The 23,784-nt window shown below is 46.6% G+C and overlaps 1 protein-coding gene across 3 annotated transcripts in view; it reads left to right on the top strand.

The window, feature by feature from the left end:
- The window catches only part of RALB (RAS like proto-oncogene B), a 52,370-nt gene extending 48,036 nt beyond the window's left edge, over nt 1-4,334 (top strand). For all 3 annotated transcript variants that reach the window (XM_073885178.1, XM_025857512.2, XM_025857529.2), the window contains one exon: nt 2,782-4,334. In XM_073885178.1, the coding sequence (XP_073741279.1) occupies nt 2,782-2,901 (120 nt within the window). In that variant the 3' untranslated portion in view covers nt 2,902-4,334. The remainder of the gene's footprint in view (nt 1-2,781) is intronic.
- Nucleotides 4,335-23,784: the final 19,450 nt, after the last annotated feature.

The raw sequence follows: 23,784 nt of genomic DNA on the forward strand, positions 1-23,784 counted from the left end.
GAGAGAGAAGCAGGCTCCCCACTGAGCCAGGAGCCCGATGTGGGGCTCAATCCCAGGACCCTGGGATCATGACCTGAGCCAAAGGCAGACGCTTAACCATCTGAGCCACCCAGGCGCCCTGGGATTGTTTTCTTAATTCTTCTTTCTGCTACTTCAATTTTGGTGTATAGAAACAACAGATTTCTGTGTATGAATTTTGTATCCTATAACTTTACTGAATTTATCCACTCTAGTAGGGTGTCTTTTTTGGGGGGGTATCTTTAGGATTTTCTATATATAGTATCATGTCCTCTGCAAATAGTGACAGTTTTACTTCTTCTTAAATTTGTATGCCTTTTATTTCTTTTTCTTGTCTGATCGCTGTGGCTAGGATTTCCAGTACTATTTTGAATAAAAGTGGTAAGAGTGGACATTCTTGTTCCTGATCAAAAAACTGAAAAGCTCTCAGTTTTTCACCATTGAGTATGATGTTAGCTGTGGGTTTTTCAGATAGGGCCTTTATTATGTTGAGGTATGTTCCCTCTAAATCCACTTTGTTGGGAGTTTTTATCATGAATAGATGTTGTATTTTGTCACATGCTTTTTCTGGGTCTTTTGAGATGATCATGTGGTTTTTTCCTTCCTCTTTTTTATGTGGGATGTATCACAGTGATTGATTTGCAAATATTGAACCACTCCTACATCTCTGGAATAAATCCCACTTGATCGTGGTGAATGATCCTTTAATGTATTGTTGAATTCAGTTTGCTGATACTTTTGTTGAGGATTTTTGCACCTATGTTTTTCAGAGATATTGGTATGTAGTTTTCTTTTTAAGATTTATTTATTAGTTTGAGAGAGAGAGTGAGCATGGGGAGAGGGGCAGAGGGAGAGGGAGAGAGCATCTCAAGCTCCCCGCTGAGCACAGAGCCCGATGGAGCCTGATGCCATGGAGCCCGATGTGGGCTTGATGTCACAACCCTGAGATGATGACCTGAGCCTAAATCAAGAGTCGGACGCTTAACTGACTGAGCCATCCAGGTGCTCCTGTAGTTTTTTTCTGTGGTGTCTTTGTCTGGTTTTGGTATTAGGGTAATGCTGGCCTCATAGAATGAATTTGGAAGTTTTCCTTCCTTTTCTTCTTTTTGGGGGAATAGTTTGAGAAGAATAAGTATTAACTCTTCTTTAATGTTTGGTGCAATTCACCTGTGAAGCCATCTGGTCCTTGACTTTGTTGGGAGCTTTTTGATTACCAGTTCAATTTTGTTACTAGTAATCAGTCTGTTCAAATTTTCTTTTTCTTCCTGATTCTGTTTTGGAATATTGTATGTTTCTAGGAATTTATTCTTTTCTTCCAGGTTGTCTAATTTGTTGGCATATCGTTTTTTTTCATATTCTCTTATAATTCTTTGTATTCTCTGGTGTCAGTCGTTATTTCTCCTCAAAAAGTGTTCACTTTAGAAGCACTTTGGCAGCATCTACAATATAAATCTGTCTGTGATGTGAAGTATGTTCACTTGTTAGCTATTTTTCATTCATATTATTTCTCAGCTCTTATGTTGATTCCTGTGCTATTCCAGATCTCTTTCAATCAAATTGTTTCCTAGATGTAGGAACACACAGGAAATTCAGACATGTATTTTATTAAAAAAAAAAATCAAGAAGGCTTTCTTGGCATGGAACCATGGATATGTAGTTTTTTGACAGTATGGTAGTGGCTGGGGCTGTTGCAGGGCACCTTGCGTCTCCCCTTCCTCCACTGGACCAGCTTGACCTGCCAAACAGGACCCAGCAGAAACTTATGACTGGCAGCATTGTATTCACTTGTAAACAATTTACACGAAAGGACGGGAGGTTGTTGATAAGATCAGCCCATGAACAACTTCGTCATCATTTTAAATTGGACACATTCCATTCCCCTCCTGCCTTTGCTGTTAGAACAAAAAGAAAAAGCTATAACATCTGAAGCTGTTCACTGCTGCTCTTGTAGGTGGGGTGCTTAGGTCACTTGGGGTGGGGGGAGGTTTTTTTCTGTGCCCAGAACTGGTGGTAGTTGCACAGGGAGTCCTCCACTCAGAAAGCTTGGTCTTACTTTTCTCCAAGAAGATATGTCTATGAAAATAGAAGGAGCTTGTAGTTTTGTGTGAACATCCAAAAATTAAAGCCTACACTCAGTCTCACGTCATTCCTTCTGAGAAATCTGAAATGTTTCTTTGTAGGAGGCATATTTTGTCTGCATGGGTATCATCGGCACTTTGGCACAATTGTTGGTAGCAGAGGGCAAAACCCAAACTATTGTGGCAAATGATAATTTGTATCTGAATAACACACTGGCATTCAAAGGACAAGCCTTATATCAGTTCTTGATAAAGTTCCTTTTCAGCAAACATCACGAGGAACGAACAGTGGCTATTCCTGAGAATGAGGGCCGGGGCATGGGCGTGGGAGGGTGTGGGACAGCACATCTCTCCTCCGCATTTCCCCATCTCCCCACCCCACCGTGTTCCAAGTCTGCTAGTTCTGCTGGGGAAGCTGTCGGGCATAATGACGGTCCTACCTTTTTAAGGATTACATAGTAGTATCTGAGAAAGTACCCAAGTAGCAGGCACTCCTATTCTTAACCTTGCCTGGTGGTTGGCAATGCTAGAAAGTCTGACGCAAATTTTGGCACAGGGTTGATAAAAATAAGTTTGCTTTATGCTTTAAAATGTAACTACATAGCCTGCTTAGTGGAATTGCTTCATGAAATCATTAAATGGCTTTTTCCTCTCTATTCTTTACACTCCTTCCTCCCCGCCCCAGGTGTTCTTTGACCTAATGAGAGAAATCAGAGCCAAAAAGATGTCTGAGAACAAAGACAAGAACGGCAAGAAAAGCAGCAAGAACAAGAAAAGTTTTAAAGAAAGATGTTGCTTACTGTGAAAACCAGGATAGCGGATGAAGTTAATCGCCGCTAAGGACATAGGGCGGGCTCATTAAGAGAAGAGTATAGTCGACTCCTTGGTGTATTCCCTGCTCTCCCCAACCTCGTTCACGCATACTTCTTTAAATGGGGAAAATGTTTGTGAATCAGTGGCTGGCAGAAGAAATAAGCCCTTGTCCATGCATTGGAACGGCTACTTTGTCAGGAAGTTTTGGAGTTTCCTTCCTCCCCTTCTCCCTCCCAAAAGGTTAATCACATAAGTAGTGTATAGGTGAGAAATAAGTGTTAATTAAAAAGAAATGTACTGTCATAGCATCTTATTTCCCTCCCTAGTTTTATAACATCACTGTCTTCCATTTTGAAATAAAAATGTCTTATTTTATTAGGTTTTGGGGAGGGGGTAGGATAAGACTCTCCCTCTTATCAGCTTAACAGAGGTACTCAAAAAAGTCCGTTAAGCCCTAATAAAAATTCAGTTTCTTGGCAATACCCTGTGGATCTGAAGCACAGCAAAAAAATAAAAATAAATATGAATTGGGCCGAATAGGTCAGTAACAAGCTCGTAAACCCTTCACAAATATGAAAAATGAAAGTTGAATTCTTCATATTTAAATATTAGCCAATTATAGCCTGTGTTGGTTATTTCTTTCCTGTAGCATCCTGATTTTTGTGTAGAAGCTTCTTTTAGCAGATTAAGTGAAGACTCAAGAGTAGTATACTTTATAAATGACACACTTTTCTAATCAGATTAAGAATATAACTTTGGATATATCCTCTCCTAATTGCCAGACATGGTTAAGTCCTTCCTCCTCTGCTGGTAACCAGTATCTGTCCTTCTGGTCAACCTCTCTGCCTGTAGAAGTTAAGAGAGCCTCCTCTTTTAATTCTTTTCAGTATAATGAGTTCTGAAGAATGTGATGAGTTGAAATTGTATTCTCAAATCATGAAGCCAGAGCCTGTGCCAAACATTCTGCTACCTCTCATAGAATTGCTCTGTAATTTTAAATTTAAAATTAGGGGAAGCGGGAAAGGATAAGATAAGCCATTGCCCTTTTACCTCTGAGAATTGGCTGCTACTTCTAATATAATTTTCTTCTGAGACAGTCATAGAGTTGGTTAGAAAAAGGCTTTTATTGATGAGATATTAAGCTTTCTTTGATCAATATTCTCAATTTAGCAACCAGAAAATTTTTCCTCAGGAAAGGAGTACTGTGATTTAAACCCAGTATTCAGCACATTTCCCCCCATTTTTCGGAAGTGACATTTCACGTATAGGTGCCAAAAGTGAATGGGGGTGGGGAGAGTGGGAACCTTTCAAATGTATAGTTGCTACAGAAATTGTGGAAATTATGATCTGGCTGGAAAGCAATCTTGTATCACCTCCTAAAGAATCATGGTCTTTTTTAATAAAAAAAATCAGACAAATACAATTTTTCAAGGTTTCAGCCTTTTTATTTTCCTCTCTTGTCGTACATGTAAAATGCAAGTATTAGAGAAACTGACAGTGACTTACTCATTATTGATCTTGTTACATGTTCTGTGATATCAGATGAATTTTATTTCAGTTCTTTGAACTGGGCTCTGGGAGATAAAATTTAAGTATAAACAGTAATTTTAACTTCACCATCTTTCCTTTGGGAGAGAGGACTACTCTTTCTTCATAAAGTTTAAAATCTTGAAGTTAATCACACTCTCGAAGTTTTTGAAACAAGCTTTTTCTTTTCATTACAGTTTGATATCAATTGTGGTCAGTAGTAGGTAGATTTGGAAGATGTACAAATATATAAAGATAGTATGAATTGTTTCATGTGCTGGAAATTATTCTTGGCATGCACTATTAGTGTATTTCTAAAATCTATTTAACTGGATAGCAATCAGAAATGCATCTTCCTAACAAAAGAATTTACACATATGAGGTTGTTTTACATAGAAAAATAAGGACACAGTGTTATTTATAGATTTGAAACCCGGTTACTTGCTAAATGATCATCTGTGTCCAAGAGCCTACCATTGTTTTCCTAGAGTGTTCATTCTAGAAATATTTGAGCACCTATTTGGTGTCCGGCTCGGTTCTAGGTGCTGGAATGTGATATTGAACAAGGTAGGCAAGAACTTTGTTCCCCTGGAGCTTATGCTCCAGTGATGTAGGAGACAAATAAATGAAAATAATCAGGGTAAGTGTTTCGATGAAAATAAAACTGGGTAATACGATAGGAAGCGTTTCTGGGCAGTAGAGCTGATTTTGATTGCGTGGTCAGACACAAGCTTCTCGGGGGAGTGACATTTAAGCTGAGAGTGCATGCCCTGAAGGAGCAGCCATATGCCCAGCTGCTTGGGTGGGTGCGGGGAGCTTCCCAGGCTGGGGAACAGCCGGTGCAAAGGCCCGACGGTGTTGAGGAAAAGACCCCAAAGATCATATGGCTGGAGTAGAATGAGGGAGGAGCCGAGCAGTAGAAAAAGATGTTGCAGTTATGGTTTCATAACGTGACGTAGGGGAAAAATACCTAGACGTATAATTTGCTACAAGTATCCTGTTTCATCAAATCCAAGACACCATTTATTGTAAGATGTCACCATAATTTATATACCACTAAGAAAAAACCTGCCAATTAAGTGAACCCATCCTGACTCCAGTGACATAAAAGTGTGGGAAAAACTGTGCATGTTTTAGATGAGGTGAATCACAGTATATAAACTTAAATGGCAGTTGAAATACAGAATTCACCTCTGTTGGTCTAGAAGCTTTCAGTACAATATAAGCTTAACAGTGGGTAAGTATTAACCGTGGGGAAAATATACATATATATGGTTAATGTTGCAGTAGTAAACTTGGATGTTTATATTTTGAAAATACGTTAAAATTATTGAATCAAAATTGTAACTGCATGTGCTTTAAAATTCTAATGGTCTAGAAGTGTTTGTAATGGAAGCTCTTTAGTCCCAGCCCTGTTCCCCAAAAGTCAGATTCAACCATTTCTATTCTCAGATCATTCAGTAGGTACTCCTGAGTTTCTCAGTAGTGTTCTTAATGCCATGATTTCTTGATTTTCGACCTCAGCCATTCCCTGTGGTACATGAGGGTGTGGCCCCTTGTGTCCCTTACCCCTACTCCATTTTTGACAGTAATAGGATTCTTTTAATTCCTCTCTTGGTGACAGTTACACCTTTTCAAACCGTATTAAAACATCTTGTTTATTATTCACATAACTCTCGACAGCATCTCTTGGCTCCCCACTCTGAAAGGGGAGGATATTAACACACCTGCCCTTTATCTCTTGACCCCCTCCCACCTCTTCCTTCTCTGTGACACCTTTTGCTTTTATATTATCAAGATTGATGACTTGAACATTCCGTTCTGTGACCATAACTCAAGCTTCCGTGCTTTACCTGTAGATTAATTTTAAAAGTTGAATACCAGTCAACAACAATTTGATTATGGTGACTTACATAAATATGACTCATCGCTGGGCCAAGCACCACGTGGTGATTGCCTGTCCTTCAGGCTACACAGTTCTGGCGACGCCACACAGAGGAGAGTGGCCCTAGTGTCCAGTCACGTAGTCTCCCCCATCAGCTGCCTGAGTCACCCCACATTTTAGCTCGCTTTGCCTTTGGATGGTTTCCTCTGCAATGTCCCCCCAACTTCCTCCCATTTTTCCTTAAGTTTGATTGCTTTTTCCTGGTGGAGAGGATGATACATTCTCTCCCCCAATGCCACTTTCTTTTTTGCTTGGGATCTGCTTCCATTGTTCTTTGGAAGACCTTCCATGTAGAGCACGCAGATTGCCCAATCTAATGTGGACTCATGACTTTCTAGGTCTTCTACACAACTGCTGCGTGGAGGTTGGTTTTCACCGGCGCTTGGGTCAATTCCGGGTTCCTGAGTCTCCCATAGTTTCCTTTATTGGTTTTTAACCTCATTTTGCAGGAGTACCTTTCCAGAAAGGGTGCATTAGAGGTAAGCTTTCAGAGTCTCTCACTACGTATGAAAGTCTTGTTACCTTTGCCCTTTATTTAATTGCTAGTTTGGCTTGGCATGGAATTCTAAGTTCAAAATAATTTTCCCTTGGAACTTGGAGGCTTTGCTTCATTGTCTTCGAGAACCTGTGGTTGCTGTTAAAACTGGTCTTATCCTGCTTGTCATCCCTTTGCAATCGGTGCTCTGCTTCCTTCCTCCTCCTCTGGAATCATAGAGGATCCTCTCTTCAGCTCTAGAAATGCATTTCTGAAGTTTCTTTGAATAATCCTTCTCTTCTGTTTTCTGTGCTTTTTTTTTTTTTTAAGATTTTGAGAGAGAGGGAGAGAGTGAGAGAGCATGAGCGGGGTGAGGGGCAGAGGGAGAAGCATGCTCCCCGCTGAGCAGGGAGCCCGATGTGGGACTTGAACCCAGGACCCTGGGATCAGGACCCAAGACGAAGGCAGACACTTAACTGACTGAGCCACCCAGGCGCCCCTCTCTTTTGTGTGCTTTCTTTCCAGAACTCCCGTTCTCTGCTTTTAGACCACCTAGATGCATATCTGCGCCATCTCTTCCTGTATGTTCCAGGTTTATTTTCTTCCAGAGCCGCCCTCCCTCCCTCCCTGTTTTCCTCCCTCCCTCTCTCTCCCTCTCTTTTCATCACCTGTGATTTGCCAAGCTCTGTTGGAGGTTCTCAAGATTCAGCAGTGACCAAACACGAAATCCTTTGCCCTCCTGAAGCTTACCCTAGTGCAATCAGCTTTTCTTTCCTAACTCATTATTTATGTATTTGTGGGTGTGAACAAAAGCTTTCTTTGTCTCTAATTGTTCCTTTTTCATAGCAACTGTTCTTGGCCTCCTGGATGCAATAGCATGACTTTTTAATTAATTAATTAATATATATATTTATTTCTTTATTCAAGAGGGGGAGTGGGGAGAGGGAGAGAGAGAAAGAGTCTTAAGCAGGCTCCACACTGGATGGGGCCTGGTCTCACAACCCCGAGATCACGACCTGAGCTGAAACCGAGGGACAGATGCTTAACCGACTGAGCCACCCAGGCGCCCCTGTAGTATGACTTTCTGAGGGTATTAGATCTTTGGAAAGTTCTATTCCCAGAGTTACCTTTGTTTAATTTTTATCTGGTTTTTCTCTCTCTAGTTTCTGTTCTTAATTTTCTTGAAGCTGCAGTTTTCCTCCAGCATCCAGTGACCTGGTCGTCCAGCCCTGATGAGGGACTACAGAGATGGGCCAGGTGCTCAGGATACGTGAGCAGGGCTTGTGAAGCAGCAGGCTTGACTTTGGGGTGAATGTGGAAAACCAGTCACGGTGCTGCAGACCCCTAACATCTCCACCAGGGAAGCGTACTCTGGGGGGCCAGCTGCCAGGCTGGCCTTCCTTGCTTCTCCCCAGACACTCTTTCTCTTTGGAGAGTAGACCTCTGGTGACAGAGGCCATGTTGCCTGCAGGAGTGGGGTGGACTGCTTCCCAGCGCACCTCTGGCTAACCTCGCTGCTCCCAGCCATGCTCCATACGCCTGCTGCTCAGTCTGCAGGTTCGGGGCTCCAGCTGGGCAGTCAAGCCCTCCTCTCCACAGCCCCTTCTTTTCTTCTTTTCCATCTATCAGTGCCCTTCTGGAGTGCAGCTTCCATAACTCTGTCAAACTTCTGCATCGACTCGTGGCCTTCTCTCATTCTCTTGGCCACTGGAGTCGTTCTTGACTGGGACTTGAAGGCAGGTGTCAGGAAACAGGAGGGACTGACATTTGAGCTCACTCTTCCATTTTGACCTGTTTTCATTTTCGCAAGTATTTACTATTTCCTTTTTTTGTAGATCAATGTTGAACAAGGGGTAAAGTGAAACCATTGATCTGAGCTTCTGTAGGGCTCATCTTCAATGAGGATGTCTGTGGCAATCCCTGTTCTACAGGGGTGTAGACTTCATCATTTGGGGTCAGACCTGGGTCTGGCCGGTTGTCTTCTGCCATCAACTTTATTTTGTTTTATTTTTATCTTGTATTTATTTACTTTTTTGCCATCAACTTTAAGCTGACTCTTTGAAAATTAATAAGATCGATAAACCACTGGCCAGACTTATCCAAAAGAAAAGAGAAAGGACCCAAATTAATAAAATTATGAATGAAAGGGGAGAGATCACGACTAACAGCAAGGAAATAGAAACAATTATTAGAAATTATTATCAACAACTATATGCCAGTAAATTAAGCAACCTAGAAGAAATGGATGCCTTCCTGGAAACCTATAAGCTGCCAAGACAGAAACAGGAAGAAATTGACAACACGAATAGGCCAATAACCAGTAACGAGATTGAAGCAGTGATCAAAAACCTCCCAAAAAACAAGAGTCCAGGGCCTGATGGATTCCCTGGGGAATTCTACCAAGCATTCAAAGAAGAAATAATACCTGTTCTGAAGTTGTTTCAAAAAATAGAACCAGAAGGAAAGCTTCCAGACTCATTCTATGAGGCCAGCATTACCTTAATCCCCAAAGCAGGCAAAGACCCCATCAAAAAGGAGAATTTCAGACCGATATCCCTAATGAATATGGATTCCAAAATTCTCAACAAAATCCTAGCTAATAGGATCCAACAATAGATTAAAAGGATCATCCACCACGACCAAGTGGGATTTATCTCCGGGATGCAAGGATGTTTCAACATTCGCAAATCAATCAGTGTGATAGAACACATTAATAAGAGGAGAGAGGAGAACCATATGGTCCTCTCAATTGATGCAGAAAAAGCATTTGACAAAATACAGCATCCTTTCCTGATTAGAACTCTTCAGAGTATAGGGATAGAGGGAACATTCCTCAAGTTCATAAAATCCATCTATGAAAAACCAACAGCGATTATCATCCTCAATGGGGAAAAGATGAGAGCCTTTCCCTTAAGATCAGGAACACATCAAGGATGCCATCAACTTTAAAGTGAGGGAATCGTGGATTTTCCCTAAGCCTGTCCTGATACTGTTCATATTTTTTGTCTTGTATCTCTTAGGTGTGAACAAGTGTGTAAAACTGCTAGATGAAGTAGTGATTTCTTCTTTGTCCAATCTTTTTAAAAATGTGGTTGACTTTATTCTCTTATGTTAATCGGGTTAAGAAATCTGAGTGAACTTACCCGTGCTATTAGTGATCCTGTAAATCTGTTTTGTTATCAAGCTTGGGTGTATCCTGTTTGCCAATTTATAGTCTGCTGTCTTGCTCCCAGGTAATGCTGCTTTTAAAAATGCATATTGCTGATACCGAGTTGCCGGTTTCTTTTTTACGAGTTACTACAGAAGTTTCACTTTTTGAGGATTTTGGAAAGAATGTAAAAAAGATTTTTTTCTTGAAGATTTTGTTTATTTGAGAGAGAGAGAGAGAGAGAGAGCACAAGCAGGGGGAGGGGCAGAGGGAGAAGCAGACTCTCCGCTGAGCAGGGAAGTGGATGCGGGGCTCGATCCGAGGACCCTGGGATCAGGACCTGAGCCGAAGGCAGACGCTTAACCGACTGAGCCACCCAGGCGCCCCAAGAATGTAAAAAGTTTTAAAACTAATTTGGGCCCTTGGGTTTATGGTGAATCTTCTCGAGAAAGATCCTTCCTCTGATACCACTCTCCCTCCTCCTGTTTTTGTCTAATTTCAGTGCTAGAGCGTGTTCTGACGTAGTGTAGCTAACTATTCATTTCTACGCACTCACGTGTGTGCCACCAAGCTCGATATTCTGTTATACCGGTAGTAGTGTCCGAAGTACCGCCAGACGGATTCACACATGTTCATTGCGGTTGCACGCAGCCTTCGCTTGTGTCTGAGGGACTCGGTCGCATGGCCGAGCTGAGGAGAAGCCCCCACCTAGGCTAAAAAGCGTGTGCGTGGTCAGGCCTGAGCAACAGTGAAGCCCCACCTGCTGTGAGGGCAGATTTGCTTTTGTACGGTGTCCCGTCCCTCACTCTCTCACTGGAACATCTTCTCCTGACGCATGGAAGAAGGGCCAGGCACCTGAACGATTTTGGAGTTCCAAAATCCTTAGGAAAGTTGGCTTCTGTCAACTTTATGTTTTATTTTTTTATTATGTTCAGTTAGCCACTGTATAGTCCATCATTCGTTTTTGATGTAGTGTTCCATGATTCATTAGTTACGTGTAACACCCAGTGCTCATCACAACACATGCCCTCCTTAATACCCATCACCCTGTAAACAAGCTTAAGGGGACGCCTGGGTGGCTCAGTCGGGTAAGCGTCTGCCTTCGGCTCAGGTCATGATCCCGGGGTCCTGGGATCGAGCCCCGTGTTGGGCTCCCTGCTCAGCGAGAAGCCTGCTTCTCCCTCTCCCTTCCCCCTTGCTGGTGCTCTCTTTCACGCTCTCTCTCAGATGAATAAAATCTTAAAAAAAATAAAATAAAACAAGTTTAGTTATTTCAAGTAATTAAACCGAATGCTTCTCAAGGTGAGTGTGCCACAGCAATCCAAAGGGTAACCTGATTAACTTCTAAAGGGCTAAGTCACCAAATAATCCCTGTGTATTTTCAGTAGGTACGACTGGAAAAGCTTTCCTAAAATCTTATTGACCCAGTGAAAACCAATGTATGGTAGCGTTATTTTAAACCAGTGGTAAAATATGTAAATGACAACTGGGACTTACATTCCTGAGTTATACACTGGCTTTAGTGAGCAGGCGAAGGCAGGGTGACACCTTGGCCCACAAAGCTTCCTCACCTTGGCACAGCTAAAAACCCAGCTGCGGCCTGGTTCTCAGCTTGTGGGGAGGGGTTGCAGGTATCCCGCAGGGGTGGGCGAATGCAGTGCTGGGGACAGTGTCATGGTCGTGGAGGCTCTGGGGTGGAGCTTCCCAAGGGCTCTGATAACTGGCAGGACCTTCCAAATGTGATTGGCCATCTCTCAACTCTTACTGTGGGGATTTTTAAAGATTCTATTTATTTGACAGAGAGAGAGGGAGGAGAGCAGAGGGAGAGGGAGAAGCAGGCTTCCCGCTGAGCAGGGAGCACGATGTGGGGCTCGATCCCAGGACCCTGAGATCATGGCCTGAGCCGAAGGCAGACGCTTAACTGACTCAGCCACCCAGGTGCCCCACGGATTGTGCTCTTTGCTGGATATAAATTGCGTTTGGCGTGTGGATAGGTTTTGTTTTGTTTTCCGCAGAGATGCTTGAATTGTGTAGGTGTAGGAAAATATTACCCATTTTTTTTTTCTTTTCGTCTTTAATGGTAAGAGCTATTATTATTTACCGCATGCCCAGGAGAGGGAGCCTCATGTTGCAGGAACGTGAACCAATGCCCTATTGTCATCGCCATTTCTCCCAGGCTGTCTGGGGCAAAGTCACCGATGACTTCCTATCAAAACTAGGAATTTCTGATTTCCTGCAAAATCAGAGGCCTTTTTCAATTTTTGCTCATGCTTTCCTGTTTGCATTTTCTCCTGTTCTCCCTGCGCCTGGGACTGTGCTGGGTCTCATTCCTTTACTGCCCTCACTCTTGTCCATTCTTTTTTTGTTTTTTCTTTTTTAAAATTCAGTTTTATTGAAGAATACTATACAAACAATAAATTATCTTTTTCAAGTCCAGATCTGATCACCACTTCACCCCACATGTCCGGAAGCTGCAGGATACAGCCTAGACCCAGCAGGCTGGCTTCCTACAGACTCCCCCTGTTGTCCCCTGTCCTTCTCTCCTGCACGCCTCCCGACTGTCCACGAGTCCCAGAACATGCCAAGGGATCCATTTTTTGGTGTCTTTCCTGGATGTTCCTTATCAGCCGCTCACACGGGTACTTGCTGCTTTTCTGTGTGCTCTTTGGAAGGCACAGCGAGCCCTGGCAGCACACAGACCCTGGGCTCTTCAACTCAGTCTCCGGGCCTCCTACCGTTTTCGGCCCCACTTCTTAAGTGTTGGCTAAACTGAGTTAAATAGCGCAACTAAAAAGTCATGTCGCCACGATGAAGCACTTAATGAAAGTTTCTTTATTAAGCGGTGGCTCTCTTAAGGACCACTACCAAGAGGCAAAGCGAAGTGAGAGCTAGAGCTGTTGGCTTGGAAAGTACGGCAAGAATACGTGCCTGCAACCCCGGGTCTGAAGGCGGACTTGTTTGTCAGCCTGCGTTGTGTGAGCTTCCTGCCATGCTGCAAGCAGGTATCTGCTGTCTGCCCCGATGCCCCCCACCACAGCTTCTGTGCCGAGCTAGCCTTCGCGTCCCTTTCTGCCCTGTTCTTCTCAGCAGTGTTTGCTGGCCCTCCTTCCTCCTCCCCAGGGGCCTCCGGAGAGTTGAAGTTTTCAACTGTTTAACTCTCCCCTTCTTCCCTCCCATTTTTTCCCCCTGACTGCATGTGCTTTGGGGATAACTGGTCATCAGTGGCCTGGTCTGGCGGTCACATGGTCTTCCCACTCAGGTCTCTCCCTGCTTCTGTCCATGGGGTGCACCCCACCTTAGCAGCTGGCCTCGAGCACCCCCAGACTCTGCCCCTGCCCCACCATCTACAGAAGTACGAATGATTTGGCAGCATTCCAGGCAATCAACAGGACTGCCTCAATTAAGCGCACAACAAAAGTTGGCATGGTGGTGCCCCAGTGCTCCGGACACGGAGCGCTGTGACCGGCAACTGGTCTACAGCCCCCCTCCCGGAAATGCAAACCTCTTCTCTGGAGGGATTCTGGAGCTGCTCCTGTCAAAGTCCCCGGGGCCTCCTGCCTCCTCGCCCTCTGACACCAGCTCACCCTGCACCCTTGCTGTGTGGCACTCTTTCTTGCTGAGCATGTCTCACGCTTAGAGTCAGGGACATTGCCCCCACCCTGGAGCCAGACAGGCCTCCATTTGAATTTTTTAATTTAATTTTATTAAACAAATTTTTTTAAAGATTTTATTTATTTATTTGAAAGAGAGCATGAGAGAGAGAGAGAGAGAGAGTGTGTGTGCACAACCTGGGGGGAGGGGCAGAGGGAGAGAGAGAAGCAGGCTCCCCGCTGAGCAGGGAGCCCAACGTGGGACTGGATCCCAGGACCCTGGGATCATGACCTGAGCCGAAGGCAGACGCTTAACCGACTGAGCCACCCGGGCAACCCTCCATTTGAATTTTGGCTCTGCCCCATGTCAGCTTTGTGACTGGGGCGCATCCGTAAAACAGAGATGGTTGCAGTGGCCTTGTCAGGGGATTTGTGAAGGTCAATACTTTGCAAAGTGCTTCCCCCCATCACGCTATGCCTTTTATCATGCAACCCATCCTGCCTGGAATCTTCTCTCCTCACGGCTCATCAAGTTCTAGCCATCTTTGCAGGCTCACCACCCTGGAAACGAGCTCCTCCCCTCAGAGTGGATGCGGCACATTTGACCCCTTCGCGGCCTCCCGTGTGCTCACCTCAGAAGGCCTCTCACGTCTCCCGGCTCTGGATATCGTCTCCTTTTCCTTAGCATCCTGTCGGATCCTCCTTGCCCCCTGCCTTCACTGTCTGTGCCCACTTTCCCACCGACCAGCCTCTCGGGCAGGGCTAGGGTCTTCCCTGGCTTCCTCATGGCACCCGGCTCAGCGCCTTCCACGGGGCAGCTCCACCAGCCTTTGTCTTTGGAAGGGGACACCAATGCCACAGGTTGTTTCATAGGAAATTGAGGAAAATTGTGACAGAGAGCCATGGCTTCCATCACCTGTCTGCTTTTTATAAAGAATTTTCTAGAAATCTTTCTATCTTATGGGATGAAGAAACAAATATCAAAGAGGTGAGAGACTCGAAAGCCATTTTAAACACTGACATTTCCTTCAAGTCCTTTCTTGAACATTACGTGTGTAATGTATGGGGCTAACTGTAAGAGTAACCAGCGGAGGGCCTGCACTAAAAGGTGTGCAAGGAGGCCCTGCTGAGTAGGTGAAACTCACCTAGCATGTAAGCCTGACACTTACGAGAGTTCTTCCTGGAGCTCGGCAGGCTTCGTTGCTTTCCACACTGACGATGTAGACTTTGTAGGTACCCAATCCAGAAGGAGGGAGGGTTTGCTCTGCAGAAGGCTCAGAGCACCTTCCCTGAGATTTTACATTTGGCGGCTCTGGGGTTTAATCGAGGGCTGAGCGTGCAGCAGAACAGCTAGGTCAGGGTGACCCCACGCGTGTGAGCACCTGAACGTGAGTGTCTAGGTCTTGGGGAAGAGAGTATTTCAGCCTATTTCACAGGCCCTGGGTTTATAAGCACACAGTTCTGCAAATATGGGAAGAAGACAGTCTTACATGTTACTGTTACCATGCAAGATGGCTACAGACTTTCTTTCTGTGCTAAATCAGGGAGAAAATTCTGGTGGAAAGAAAACAAGCATTATAAGACCCGGTCGGTCAATTCTGAACTTCCACTGTAACAAATGGCCATGGGGAAGATGGCACAATGGAGGAAGTTAAAAATGTGTATCTAGAGAGGGCATATGCTGGTATATGCAGACCCGCCAGATGAGTTTTGTAGAGCTGGAGCCCTGGTTTGAACAGACATTTCTTTCAAATTCTCTTATTGCAAAATAATAGTGATTCTTAAGAAGGACTTTATTTTTAAAAGGTAAGAGTCATTTAAAAGCGTGTTTTTTAAGAAATATATACTGTGATATACCTGCTGTCTGTATACATTGTTTGGAATGTTCATCAGAGCTTCTTAAAGCATTTTTAATTTTTATTTCTTTTAAAGATTTTATTTATTTACTTATTTATTTGAGAGAGCGTGAGACAAAGAGCACGCAAGTGGGAGGAGGGGCAGAAGCAGAGGGAGAAGCAGACTCCCTGTAGAGCAGGGAGCCTGAAGCGGGGCTCGATCCCAGGACCCTGAGATCATGACCTGAGCCGAAGGCAGACGATTAACCGACTGAGCCCCTTAAGGCATTTTTTAATTGAAAATTTCATAGACTTTAAAACATTGATGAAATGTGTTCTAGTCCCTGCTACATTAGATGTGTATTTTGACAATAATAAAGAGGTTTATTAATACTCACTATGCAGCTCTGCGACTATATATTCTGTTGTGATCGTCAGAATCCTCATATGTCATTCAGTGCTCTTTCTAGATAGTAGAGTCTTTAAATGCAGACATCTTTCCCCACTGAACACATTCTCCTGTGTCCCAGTGCTTCACAGATGAACAAAGCCAGCGAGGACCACTAGGGGTCATTCTTCTGCCTCTGTCTGGTATACTCCAAATGCTCCCAGACACACTTGTTTGTATCCAGAGGCTTCCAGATGTCCTCTAGGAGGTACAGCCCAGCGGTCCATGTGGACGGAGGTGATTGTGGACTCTCCTCCCTGGAAGGAGGGCGTGAGCCCAGCAAGCTCGGGAGTAGGCTAGGGAGAGTCCGTTATGCGACAGGTATTTGCCCAGTAGCTATTTGTGCAAAGTCCTGGGCCAGGTGGGTGCTAAAGTGGGTGATGGTAGGGCTTCAATGTAAATAAAATGAGCCTTTTTCTTCCCCAAGGAGTATAACAGTGGAGAAAGTGAGATCGATTAGCCTCTTGCTGTTGACTGGTTGAGATATTTGAAGTTGAGAGTGTGAACTGGGGAGTGGCCAAGGAGAAACAGAGAAGGGTTTGGAGTTGAGATAATTCTCAGAGGTAAAATCAGAATAACTTGGGGATGGGTTGGGGGCCGAGAGCGGAAATCACAATGACTTCTGGCTTTCCACTGGTGGGGATACCGCAAGGCTGCGGGGGCACCAGCTGAGACACAAACCGCAGGTTGATGAGCAGGTTTTGGGGAAAAATGGGAGGAAGTCAGAGGGAGGGGTGTGCATGGAGGGCCAGCCCTGTGCGGAACTGGAGTTCTCACTCTGGGCAACAGGCTGTCATGACGGACCCCAGTGCTCCGGTCCCTGCCAGCATCCCTTCACTATGACTCAGCCACTCTGTGCCTACATCTGCGGCATCGGCTCTGTCCTGTCAGCACCGACTGGTTCTTGTGTAGCTCAGCTTCAGCCTCTAATGCTGGACACCCTTGATGGGTGGGGTCTATGAGTTGTCTGTTGCTGCACAAACGGAGCAGCTTGGAAAACATACATGTATGATCTCACCAATCCTGTGGGTTAGGGCATGGGTGCAGCTTGGCTGGGGCCTCTGCTCAGGATGTCACAGGCAGTGGTCCAGGGGCCAGCTGGTCTGTGTTTTCATCTGGAGGCTCAACAGCGGAAGACTTCACCTCTGAGCTCCCGCAGGTCATTGGCGGAACTCGTTTCCTTGAGGCCGTAGAAGTGAGTTTCATTTCCTCATTGGCTGTTGGCCAGAGGCTGCCGGCCAGAGGCTGCCCTTGCTTCCTCAGGCCTCCTGTGGTTCCCTGCCATGGGGCCCCCTCTATCGGCGTTCACAACCTGATGGCTAGCTTCTTCAAGGCCAGCAAGCCATAAGGTTGTGTCAGTCACAATGTCAGGTCATCACAGGGGTGACAGCCCATCCCAGTGGCCATACTGTGTTGGGTAGAAGAAAGTCACAGCGCCTGTCCACACTTGAGGGCAGGCGTGAGCAGCAGGAGGTGGAGATCCTGGGGGCCACCTCAGGCTTCACAACCACAGTGGGCTAGTCACCCTCAGTGCGGAGCAGACCTCACAGGCCAGCAGGGCTTCGTTTGGGCCAGTTCTCCACCCACCTGCTGTGGCCAGAAGTGGGCAAGTTTACCCAGCTTAGAGCCTGGTATCTTCTACATGCTAACTGCCTCTGGTCTTGCTCCAGAGCCTCACTGACATTGCAGACTTAAGGCGTCATAGTTGTAGCCTGAGACCCAGAGAGGGGCAGGAACTTGCTTGAGCTCACAAAGCAGCAAAAATCTTAACAGTAAAATCTGTAAACTACTTATAATATTCATTTCCTCTAGTTAAGTAGGTACTTTGGATCATTTGTTTCATGATTTATTTTATATATTTTTTATAGATTTTTTTTTTAATTTGCGAGAGAGAGAGAGAGTATGAGCAGGGGGAGGGGCAGAGGGAGGAGCAGACTCCCCACTGAGCAGGGAGCCCGATGCGGGGCTCGATCCCAGGACTCCGGGATCATGACCTGAGCCGAAGGCAGACGCTTAACCGACTGAGCCACCAGAAGCCCCCATTTCATGATTTAGATTGACATTCTTTGGATGCTCTTTAAGCTTTTCTCATGTTCCATCTCCTCAGAATTGGAAATAGCACACTTCACTGACTTTTCTGTACTGGTTTGAACACTTATATTAAATCCATTTTTAGTAGCTTGCTCTTAAATAGCCAGCATTCTGTTTTCTGAAGCTACAGTTTCGACATATATAGGTAACAATAGTTTGATAAGAATAGTGAACATTCTGGGGTGCCTCGGTGGCTCAGTCGGTTAAGTGTCTGCCTTGGGCTCAGATCATGATCCCAGGGTCCTGGGATTGAGCCCCGCATCAGGCTCCCTGCTTTTGTGGGAGTCTGCTTTCTTCCTCTGCCCCTCCCCCTGCTCATGCTCTCTCTCGCTCTCTCTCTCAAATAAATAAAATCTTAAAAAAAAAGAACAATGAACATGTTGCATATGAGAACTTGGTCTCTCTAATTTAAAGAGAAAAAGTCCTTTATTTTTTGTTCTTCAATTTCCTCATCTGGAAACCAGGGGAGGCAGTCAGCCTGTTTGTAAGGCTCTGAACCCGAGGACTGCCCATCTCCCAGGCTTGTGGTCAGGATCAAAGGACCAAAGCCCAAGAAGGCACTGGCCGCTCAAACAAACCCAGGCAGCAATCACACCACAAAGAGCTTCATTGTGTTGCTGCAGCTACTTTAAATAGTTTCTTCTCCAGTATCCTGGACTTATTTGTTTATAATGCTTCAGTTTGTATGACTTCTCAGAAGCTTAGTCCATAAAGTGAGGTCCAAGCAATTTCATAAACCCTAGCACAGAAGTCCAACTAGGGCATTAAAATGTATTATCGCAAATTTGGGGTCTTTGCGTTCCCGACTGCACACTTTGAGTGGAGCATCTGTGTCCCTTTTCTCTCCTCCTGCATGTCTTTGACTTGTTGCTACTGTTTTGACCAAACTCTACCGGGTATTTTTACACAAGTGCCAGGAAGGAAGTCGGTACCAACCTGACTTCCAGTCAACATTCATTTGGGATGCTGGAGCTCAAGAAATCTTGTATGAAATACTAGTTCTCACAAGGGCTAACTGGCTTTTTAGCAAGGAAGCGTTCTGTAATCAAATATGTTCACAAAGCACTGCCCATTAGCTTCCACCTTTTGGAGGTTCCCAGTCCTTATGAGTACATTTCTTTTTTAATCCAGCACTTTCTGGATTTATTTAGATGGGAGGCACTGTTGTTGTTGTTGTTGTTGTTGTTTTTAATTAAAAAACCTAAAACAAAACACTTTCATTACTATCCAAGAGATCAGATCCGTGGTTTGGCAAATGCTATCCATGTGCCCAGAAATGCTTTCTCTTGCAGGTTTTACCTTAGCTCCGAAGACCCTGAAGCTAAATGCTCCTGCCCAGGTCCAGTAATCTCATTCCTTTAAAATTCCACTGCTTTGGGGCGCCTGGGTGGCTCAGTTGGTTAAGCAACTGCCTTCGGTTCAGGTCATGATCCTGGAGTCCCGGGATCGAGTCCCACATCGGGCTCCCTGCTCAGTGGGGAGTCTGCTCCTCCCTCTGACCCTCTTCCCTCTCATGCTCTCTATCTCTCATTCTCTCTCTCTCAAATGAATAAATAAAATCTAAAAAAAAAAATTTCTAAAAAAAAATAAAATTCCACTGCTTTAAAAAAATACATATGCTCCAACAAATAAAATAAAATAAAATAAAAATAAAAAATACATATGCTCCTTTTAATAAACTTCTCAGTCCTCACACTTCCATGGTTTGTGTGGAACTTAACAACCAGCTTTCCTGGTTTGTGATTGATTTGCCATACGTGGAGTCAGGGATTCCCAAACTGGAGGCTGTTTTGAGGTCAGCTAGCCGTTCCTGCCGACAGCCTGCAGACAGAAGCCCCACAGCCCTTCTGCGGTGGCCCCACTGGAGTACCTCCCCGCCTCCTGGCCGATGTACCCTGCCCCTGTCCTGGGCCGTGGGGTGTTCTCAGCGCTGCTTACCTTGTGGACTTGGCCACTACAGACATATGCCCCTCGCCATGATTCATTTTTTAAAGGTTACCTAGAAATAAATTTGACTGGGGTGCCTGGGTGGCTCAGTCGGTTAAGCGTCTGCCTTCGGCTCAGGTCATGATCCCAGGGTCCTGGGATCGAGCCCCACATCGGGCTCCCTGCTCAGCAGGAAGCCTGCTTCTCCCTCTCCCACTCCCCCTGCTTGTGTTCCCTCTCTCTGTCAAATAAATAAATTAAAAAAAAAAAGAAATGAGTTTGATTAAAGAGATGGTATGTTAAAAAGCATCAAATAACCTAAGTTTGCAAGGCGACTTGTCTTGCACCAGCCACTGCCTTATGCCCCCCTCTTCAGCTTATTAGTCTGTTTTCTGATAATAAGTAACAAAATAATAGTATATGTTGGAGGCCTGTTTTATCTTTTCAGGGTGCTTTCACAATCGTTGGGTTGTTGGACCCTCCCAGCAGCCCTACTCGCGGGCCAGGCCGTCGTCAGCAGCGTCTCTTGGTACTTGGGATCATGGCCATAGTGACCCCGGCGGGAGCCAGATAGCACGTTAGTGGCAGAGCCAGGGCTGGGACGCGTCCTGAGACTCTCAGAGCGCAGGGACCAGCCTGCAGGGGCAGGTCTGAAGGGGCTCTTTTACATCCCCTCTTTGGTTCCTCAAATACAGTGAGGGATGGAGTCCTTTCCGACCACACCGGGGGCGGGGGGGGGGGGCTTCTTCCGGAATAAAACTTTCGGCTGCTTCTCATAGGATGGCCCTCTCTCTCCCATGTGTATTTTTGTGCACAGAAGACGGACCCTTCCCTGAGTCTTGAGCCGCGCCAAGGCCCAAGCCGCCCGCTTTGGTAAGCAGTTAGCGCCGCCTAGTGGCCACGGAAAAGTCAATTTTACCAAGAAAACACCCGGGGCTGCTCTTCGCCCGCTATTCCGTGGAGGGTAGCATCTGATAACACCCCGAATGTAAACTGATTCCGTGAGGAGAGCGCTTGCCTGAATCACTCCCTTGAAAAAGGTCCAAATTCAGTTGTTTGGTTTAATGACCTGCATTATTATAGGCTTTGGATTTTGCGTGCGTGCCAAGAAAAAGGGTGAACAATACACAAACTCTTAAGAGCAATGTTCCTTCAGAGAGCTGAGCAGACAACATAAGCCCCACTGTTTGCAAGGGCCAGTGGTTTCAGTCACATTTTTATGGCATTAATCAATTTGTATTGTAATTTATAGCAATACTCTTCCCACACTGAGTTTTGTTAACTGAGAAAGGATTTGGAACGGAAAAGGAAGCCCTCACCCCTCAGCGGAGTCTTCCTCCTCCTCGTGGAAATGGCGGGAGTGCTGTAAGGGTCCCGATCGGCAGGAATGTGTGCCCTCCCGCCTGTCCCCAGAGGGCACCCAGACCTTGAGTTTAAGAAGCACCCCAGCCCTGCTTCGGAAGCTGCTGCGGCGTGCCCCGGTAGCCGTGCTCACATAGGATGGCCTTTCCTTCAAGGACGGCTACTTCTAGCCCAAACAAGCTGATCTCAGAGGTCTGGGGCGGCGGACACATTACCCCTGCGTGCAGGCACTTGACCATGACCTATGAGCTAGGCCCCACAGTTGTTTTCATACCTTCTGCTCAGTGGGTGGGAGGTCACGGGAAACTGTCTTACAATCAGTGCTTTTTGTCCTTGTAGCATAGTAGAGCCACGTGGGCATGCCTTCTTGAGGATGCGCGTGGCCGCCCCTGACCATGACGGCTGGGCAGTGGGCCCACCTTCCAGGCCCCGCCGCCCAGCCTGGCCTTGGGTAGCTCAGCAGCTAGCGGGCAGAGGAAACCCGCTTGCACACAGCGACGCTGTGACCATATGCTGTTTTAAATTTCAAAGCAGACTTTTAATAGCAGTCTTGTTACCTAGCTAAAAGTAGCTGTGTGCTTCTTGCCATAGACTTTCACACCTCTTCTCCCTTGCTCCCTGACCACTCCTTCTGTGTGCCCTAAATTACAGATCCTCGCTGCGTCTGAGCATTGAAAGACGTCCTTTGGCTTCCCCCGTTCATTAATAGAGGTGCTTATGTCAGCCGGATTGCCTGCCCCAGCCTTCGGGCTTCCCGCCCCCCGCCCGGCCCTCCTCCCCTCAATCATCCCCGGCCCGCCTCTATCCCCACCTGTATGCAGTGGTTCCCTGGACGGGCTCCAAAGCACTTTCTTTCATCCCTTGACTGGGGTTTTATTTTTAAGAAGAAAGCCAAGCACATTTTTAACAGCCACGACCAGATGGAGCGAGCTCTTCTGAGGCAACGTAAAGGTAATAAAACAGAGCAAGCTGGTGTAGCTAACCTAATGAGGGATCCTGGGGCTTCGGGCCAGCCCTCACTAACCTTGGAGAGTACCTCGGTTGTGTAGGAGGCAAATAACCCAGGGCAGTGTTTTCCTAACTTTTTCTGTCCTTAAACAGCTGACCCGAGTCTGCGCCTTTCCTTATCCTCAAGCCTTTTCCAGCTCTGTCTTGAACGCTCTTCGCTCCTCATGCTGCATGGTATCCCTCGTCGTTGGTGTCCACTGTCTGTCCCCAGACCCCCCGCAAAGGCACATGTCGTAACACAGCTGGTTTCTCCATCGTGAAGTCATTTCCTTTGAGCCATAATCTTTTTCTTCCGGTCCTCCAGCCCGGCTTCTGGAATGGGTCCTTGCTCCCTGTCTGTCTGTCTGTCTGTCTCCCCCATCCCTGCTCTCCTGCTAGCTTAGAGCAGACTCTGGCCTGAGAGCTGTGGGATCAGGGCTGTCCCTGCAGGATGGACGGCGAGGACATCCTCACCCTTCCCCTGCCCTGGCCCTGCTGACCAGTCCCGAATCACACTGGGCTTCCTTGTCATCTCTCAAGTGTGTCCCTGTCTGGTGGCCTCCGCTGCTCCCTGGTCCTGGCTTACATGGTTTCACCCCTGGTCACTGCCTTGGCCTTTGCACTGATGCAAAGGCTGCGATCCCTCAAGCGCAGGCCCAGTCAGGCCACTCCTCCAGTTGGTGATCTCCAAAGATGGACGAGCACCCATGTCTGCCCAGCCCCCCAGCCCAGGGCTGGGCAGAGTCCATGGCCCCTTCTCTAGCAGCAGGAGGTAGGTGCATGGTCTGTGTCCCGGGCATCACCCACGTGGCATCATTCTCGGAGTCCCTGGCAGGGAGAGTGGGCTAGCTCTGTGGCTCGGCCCAACAGACCCTTCAGTGCCCTGCCTCACTGGGGTCCGCTGCATGAGCAGGTGCCCTTCTGTGGGTGTGTGGGCGCTGCGCTCCGCGGAGCCAGCCTTCAGCCAGAAATGTGCTCCTCCTCGCCTGCCGTGTACTTCACCCCAACGCCCCTTCTCTTTGCCCCAGGGGGAACCAGACCCCAAATGCCCCACCATGGCCGTATCACTGCGTAAGGCGACCATTAGTCAGCTCAAGTTCATTCTCCACCGGAGTCCCTGCCTGGCTCGCCTGTGTGACTTAACGGAAGGGCACCTGAGTGAGCGCGGGGATGTGAGGGGAGGGCGCTGGGAACCCTCCAGTGCTGGAGGCCCTGCGCGCCCTTCAGTCCTCACGACACTGGCTGTACCGTCACCATTCCAGACATGGGTCAACTGAGGCCCTGAGGGGCGGGACAATTGGCTTGAGTTCACGAAGCCGTCACATGGTGGAGTTGGGCCTGGCCCCCTCTGCCCCACGCCTCCTCAGGAACATTCTGCAGAAAGTGGACAAAATGGAAGAGGTGAGGGAGGGGCATCCTAACCGCTAAGGTTGGGGAGCGGGGCCTGTCGGGAGGGGTGGGGGGAGCTGCTGTCAGTTTAGGGGATTGTGGCTGGAGGTGGGGGAGGAGGGTCTCGTGGGGGCTTGGAGGGGCTTGGAGGG

Source organism: Callorhinus ursinus, unplaced genomic scaffold (assembly GCF_003265705.2).
Source record: "Callorhinus ursinus isolate GAN/ISIS: 27379988/994484 unplaced genomic scaffold, GSC_fseal_2.0 scaffold2, whole genome shotgun sequence".
Taxonomy (NCBI): domain Eukaryota; kingdom Metazoa; phylum Chordata; class Mammalia; order Carnivora; family Otariidae; genus Callorhinus; species Callorhinus ursinus.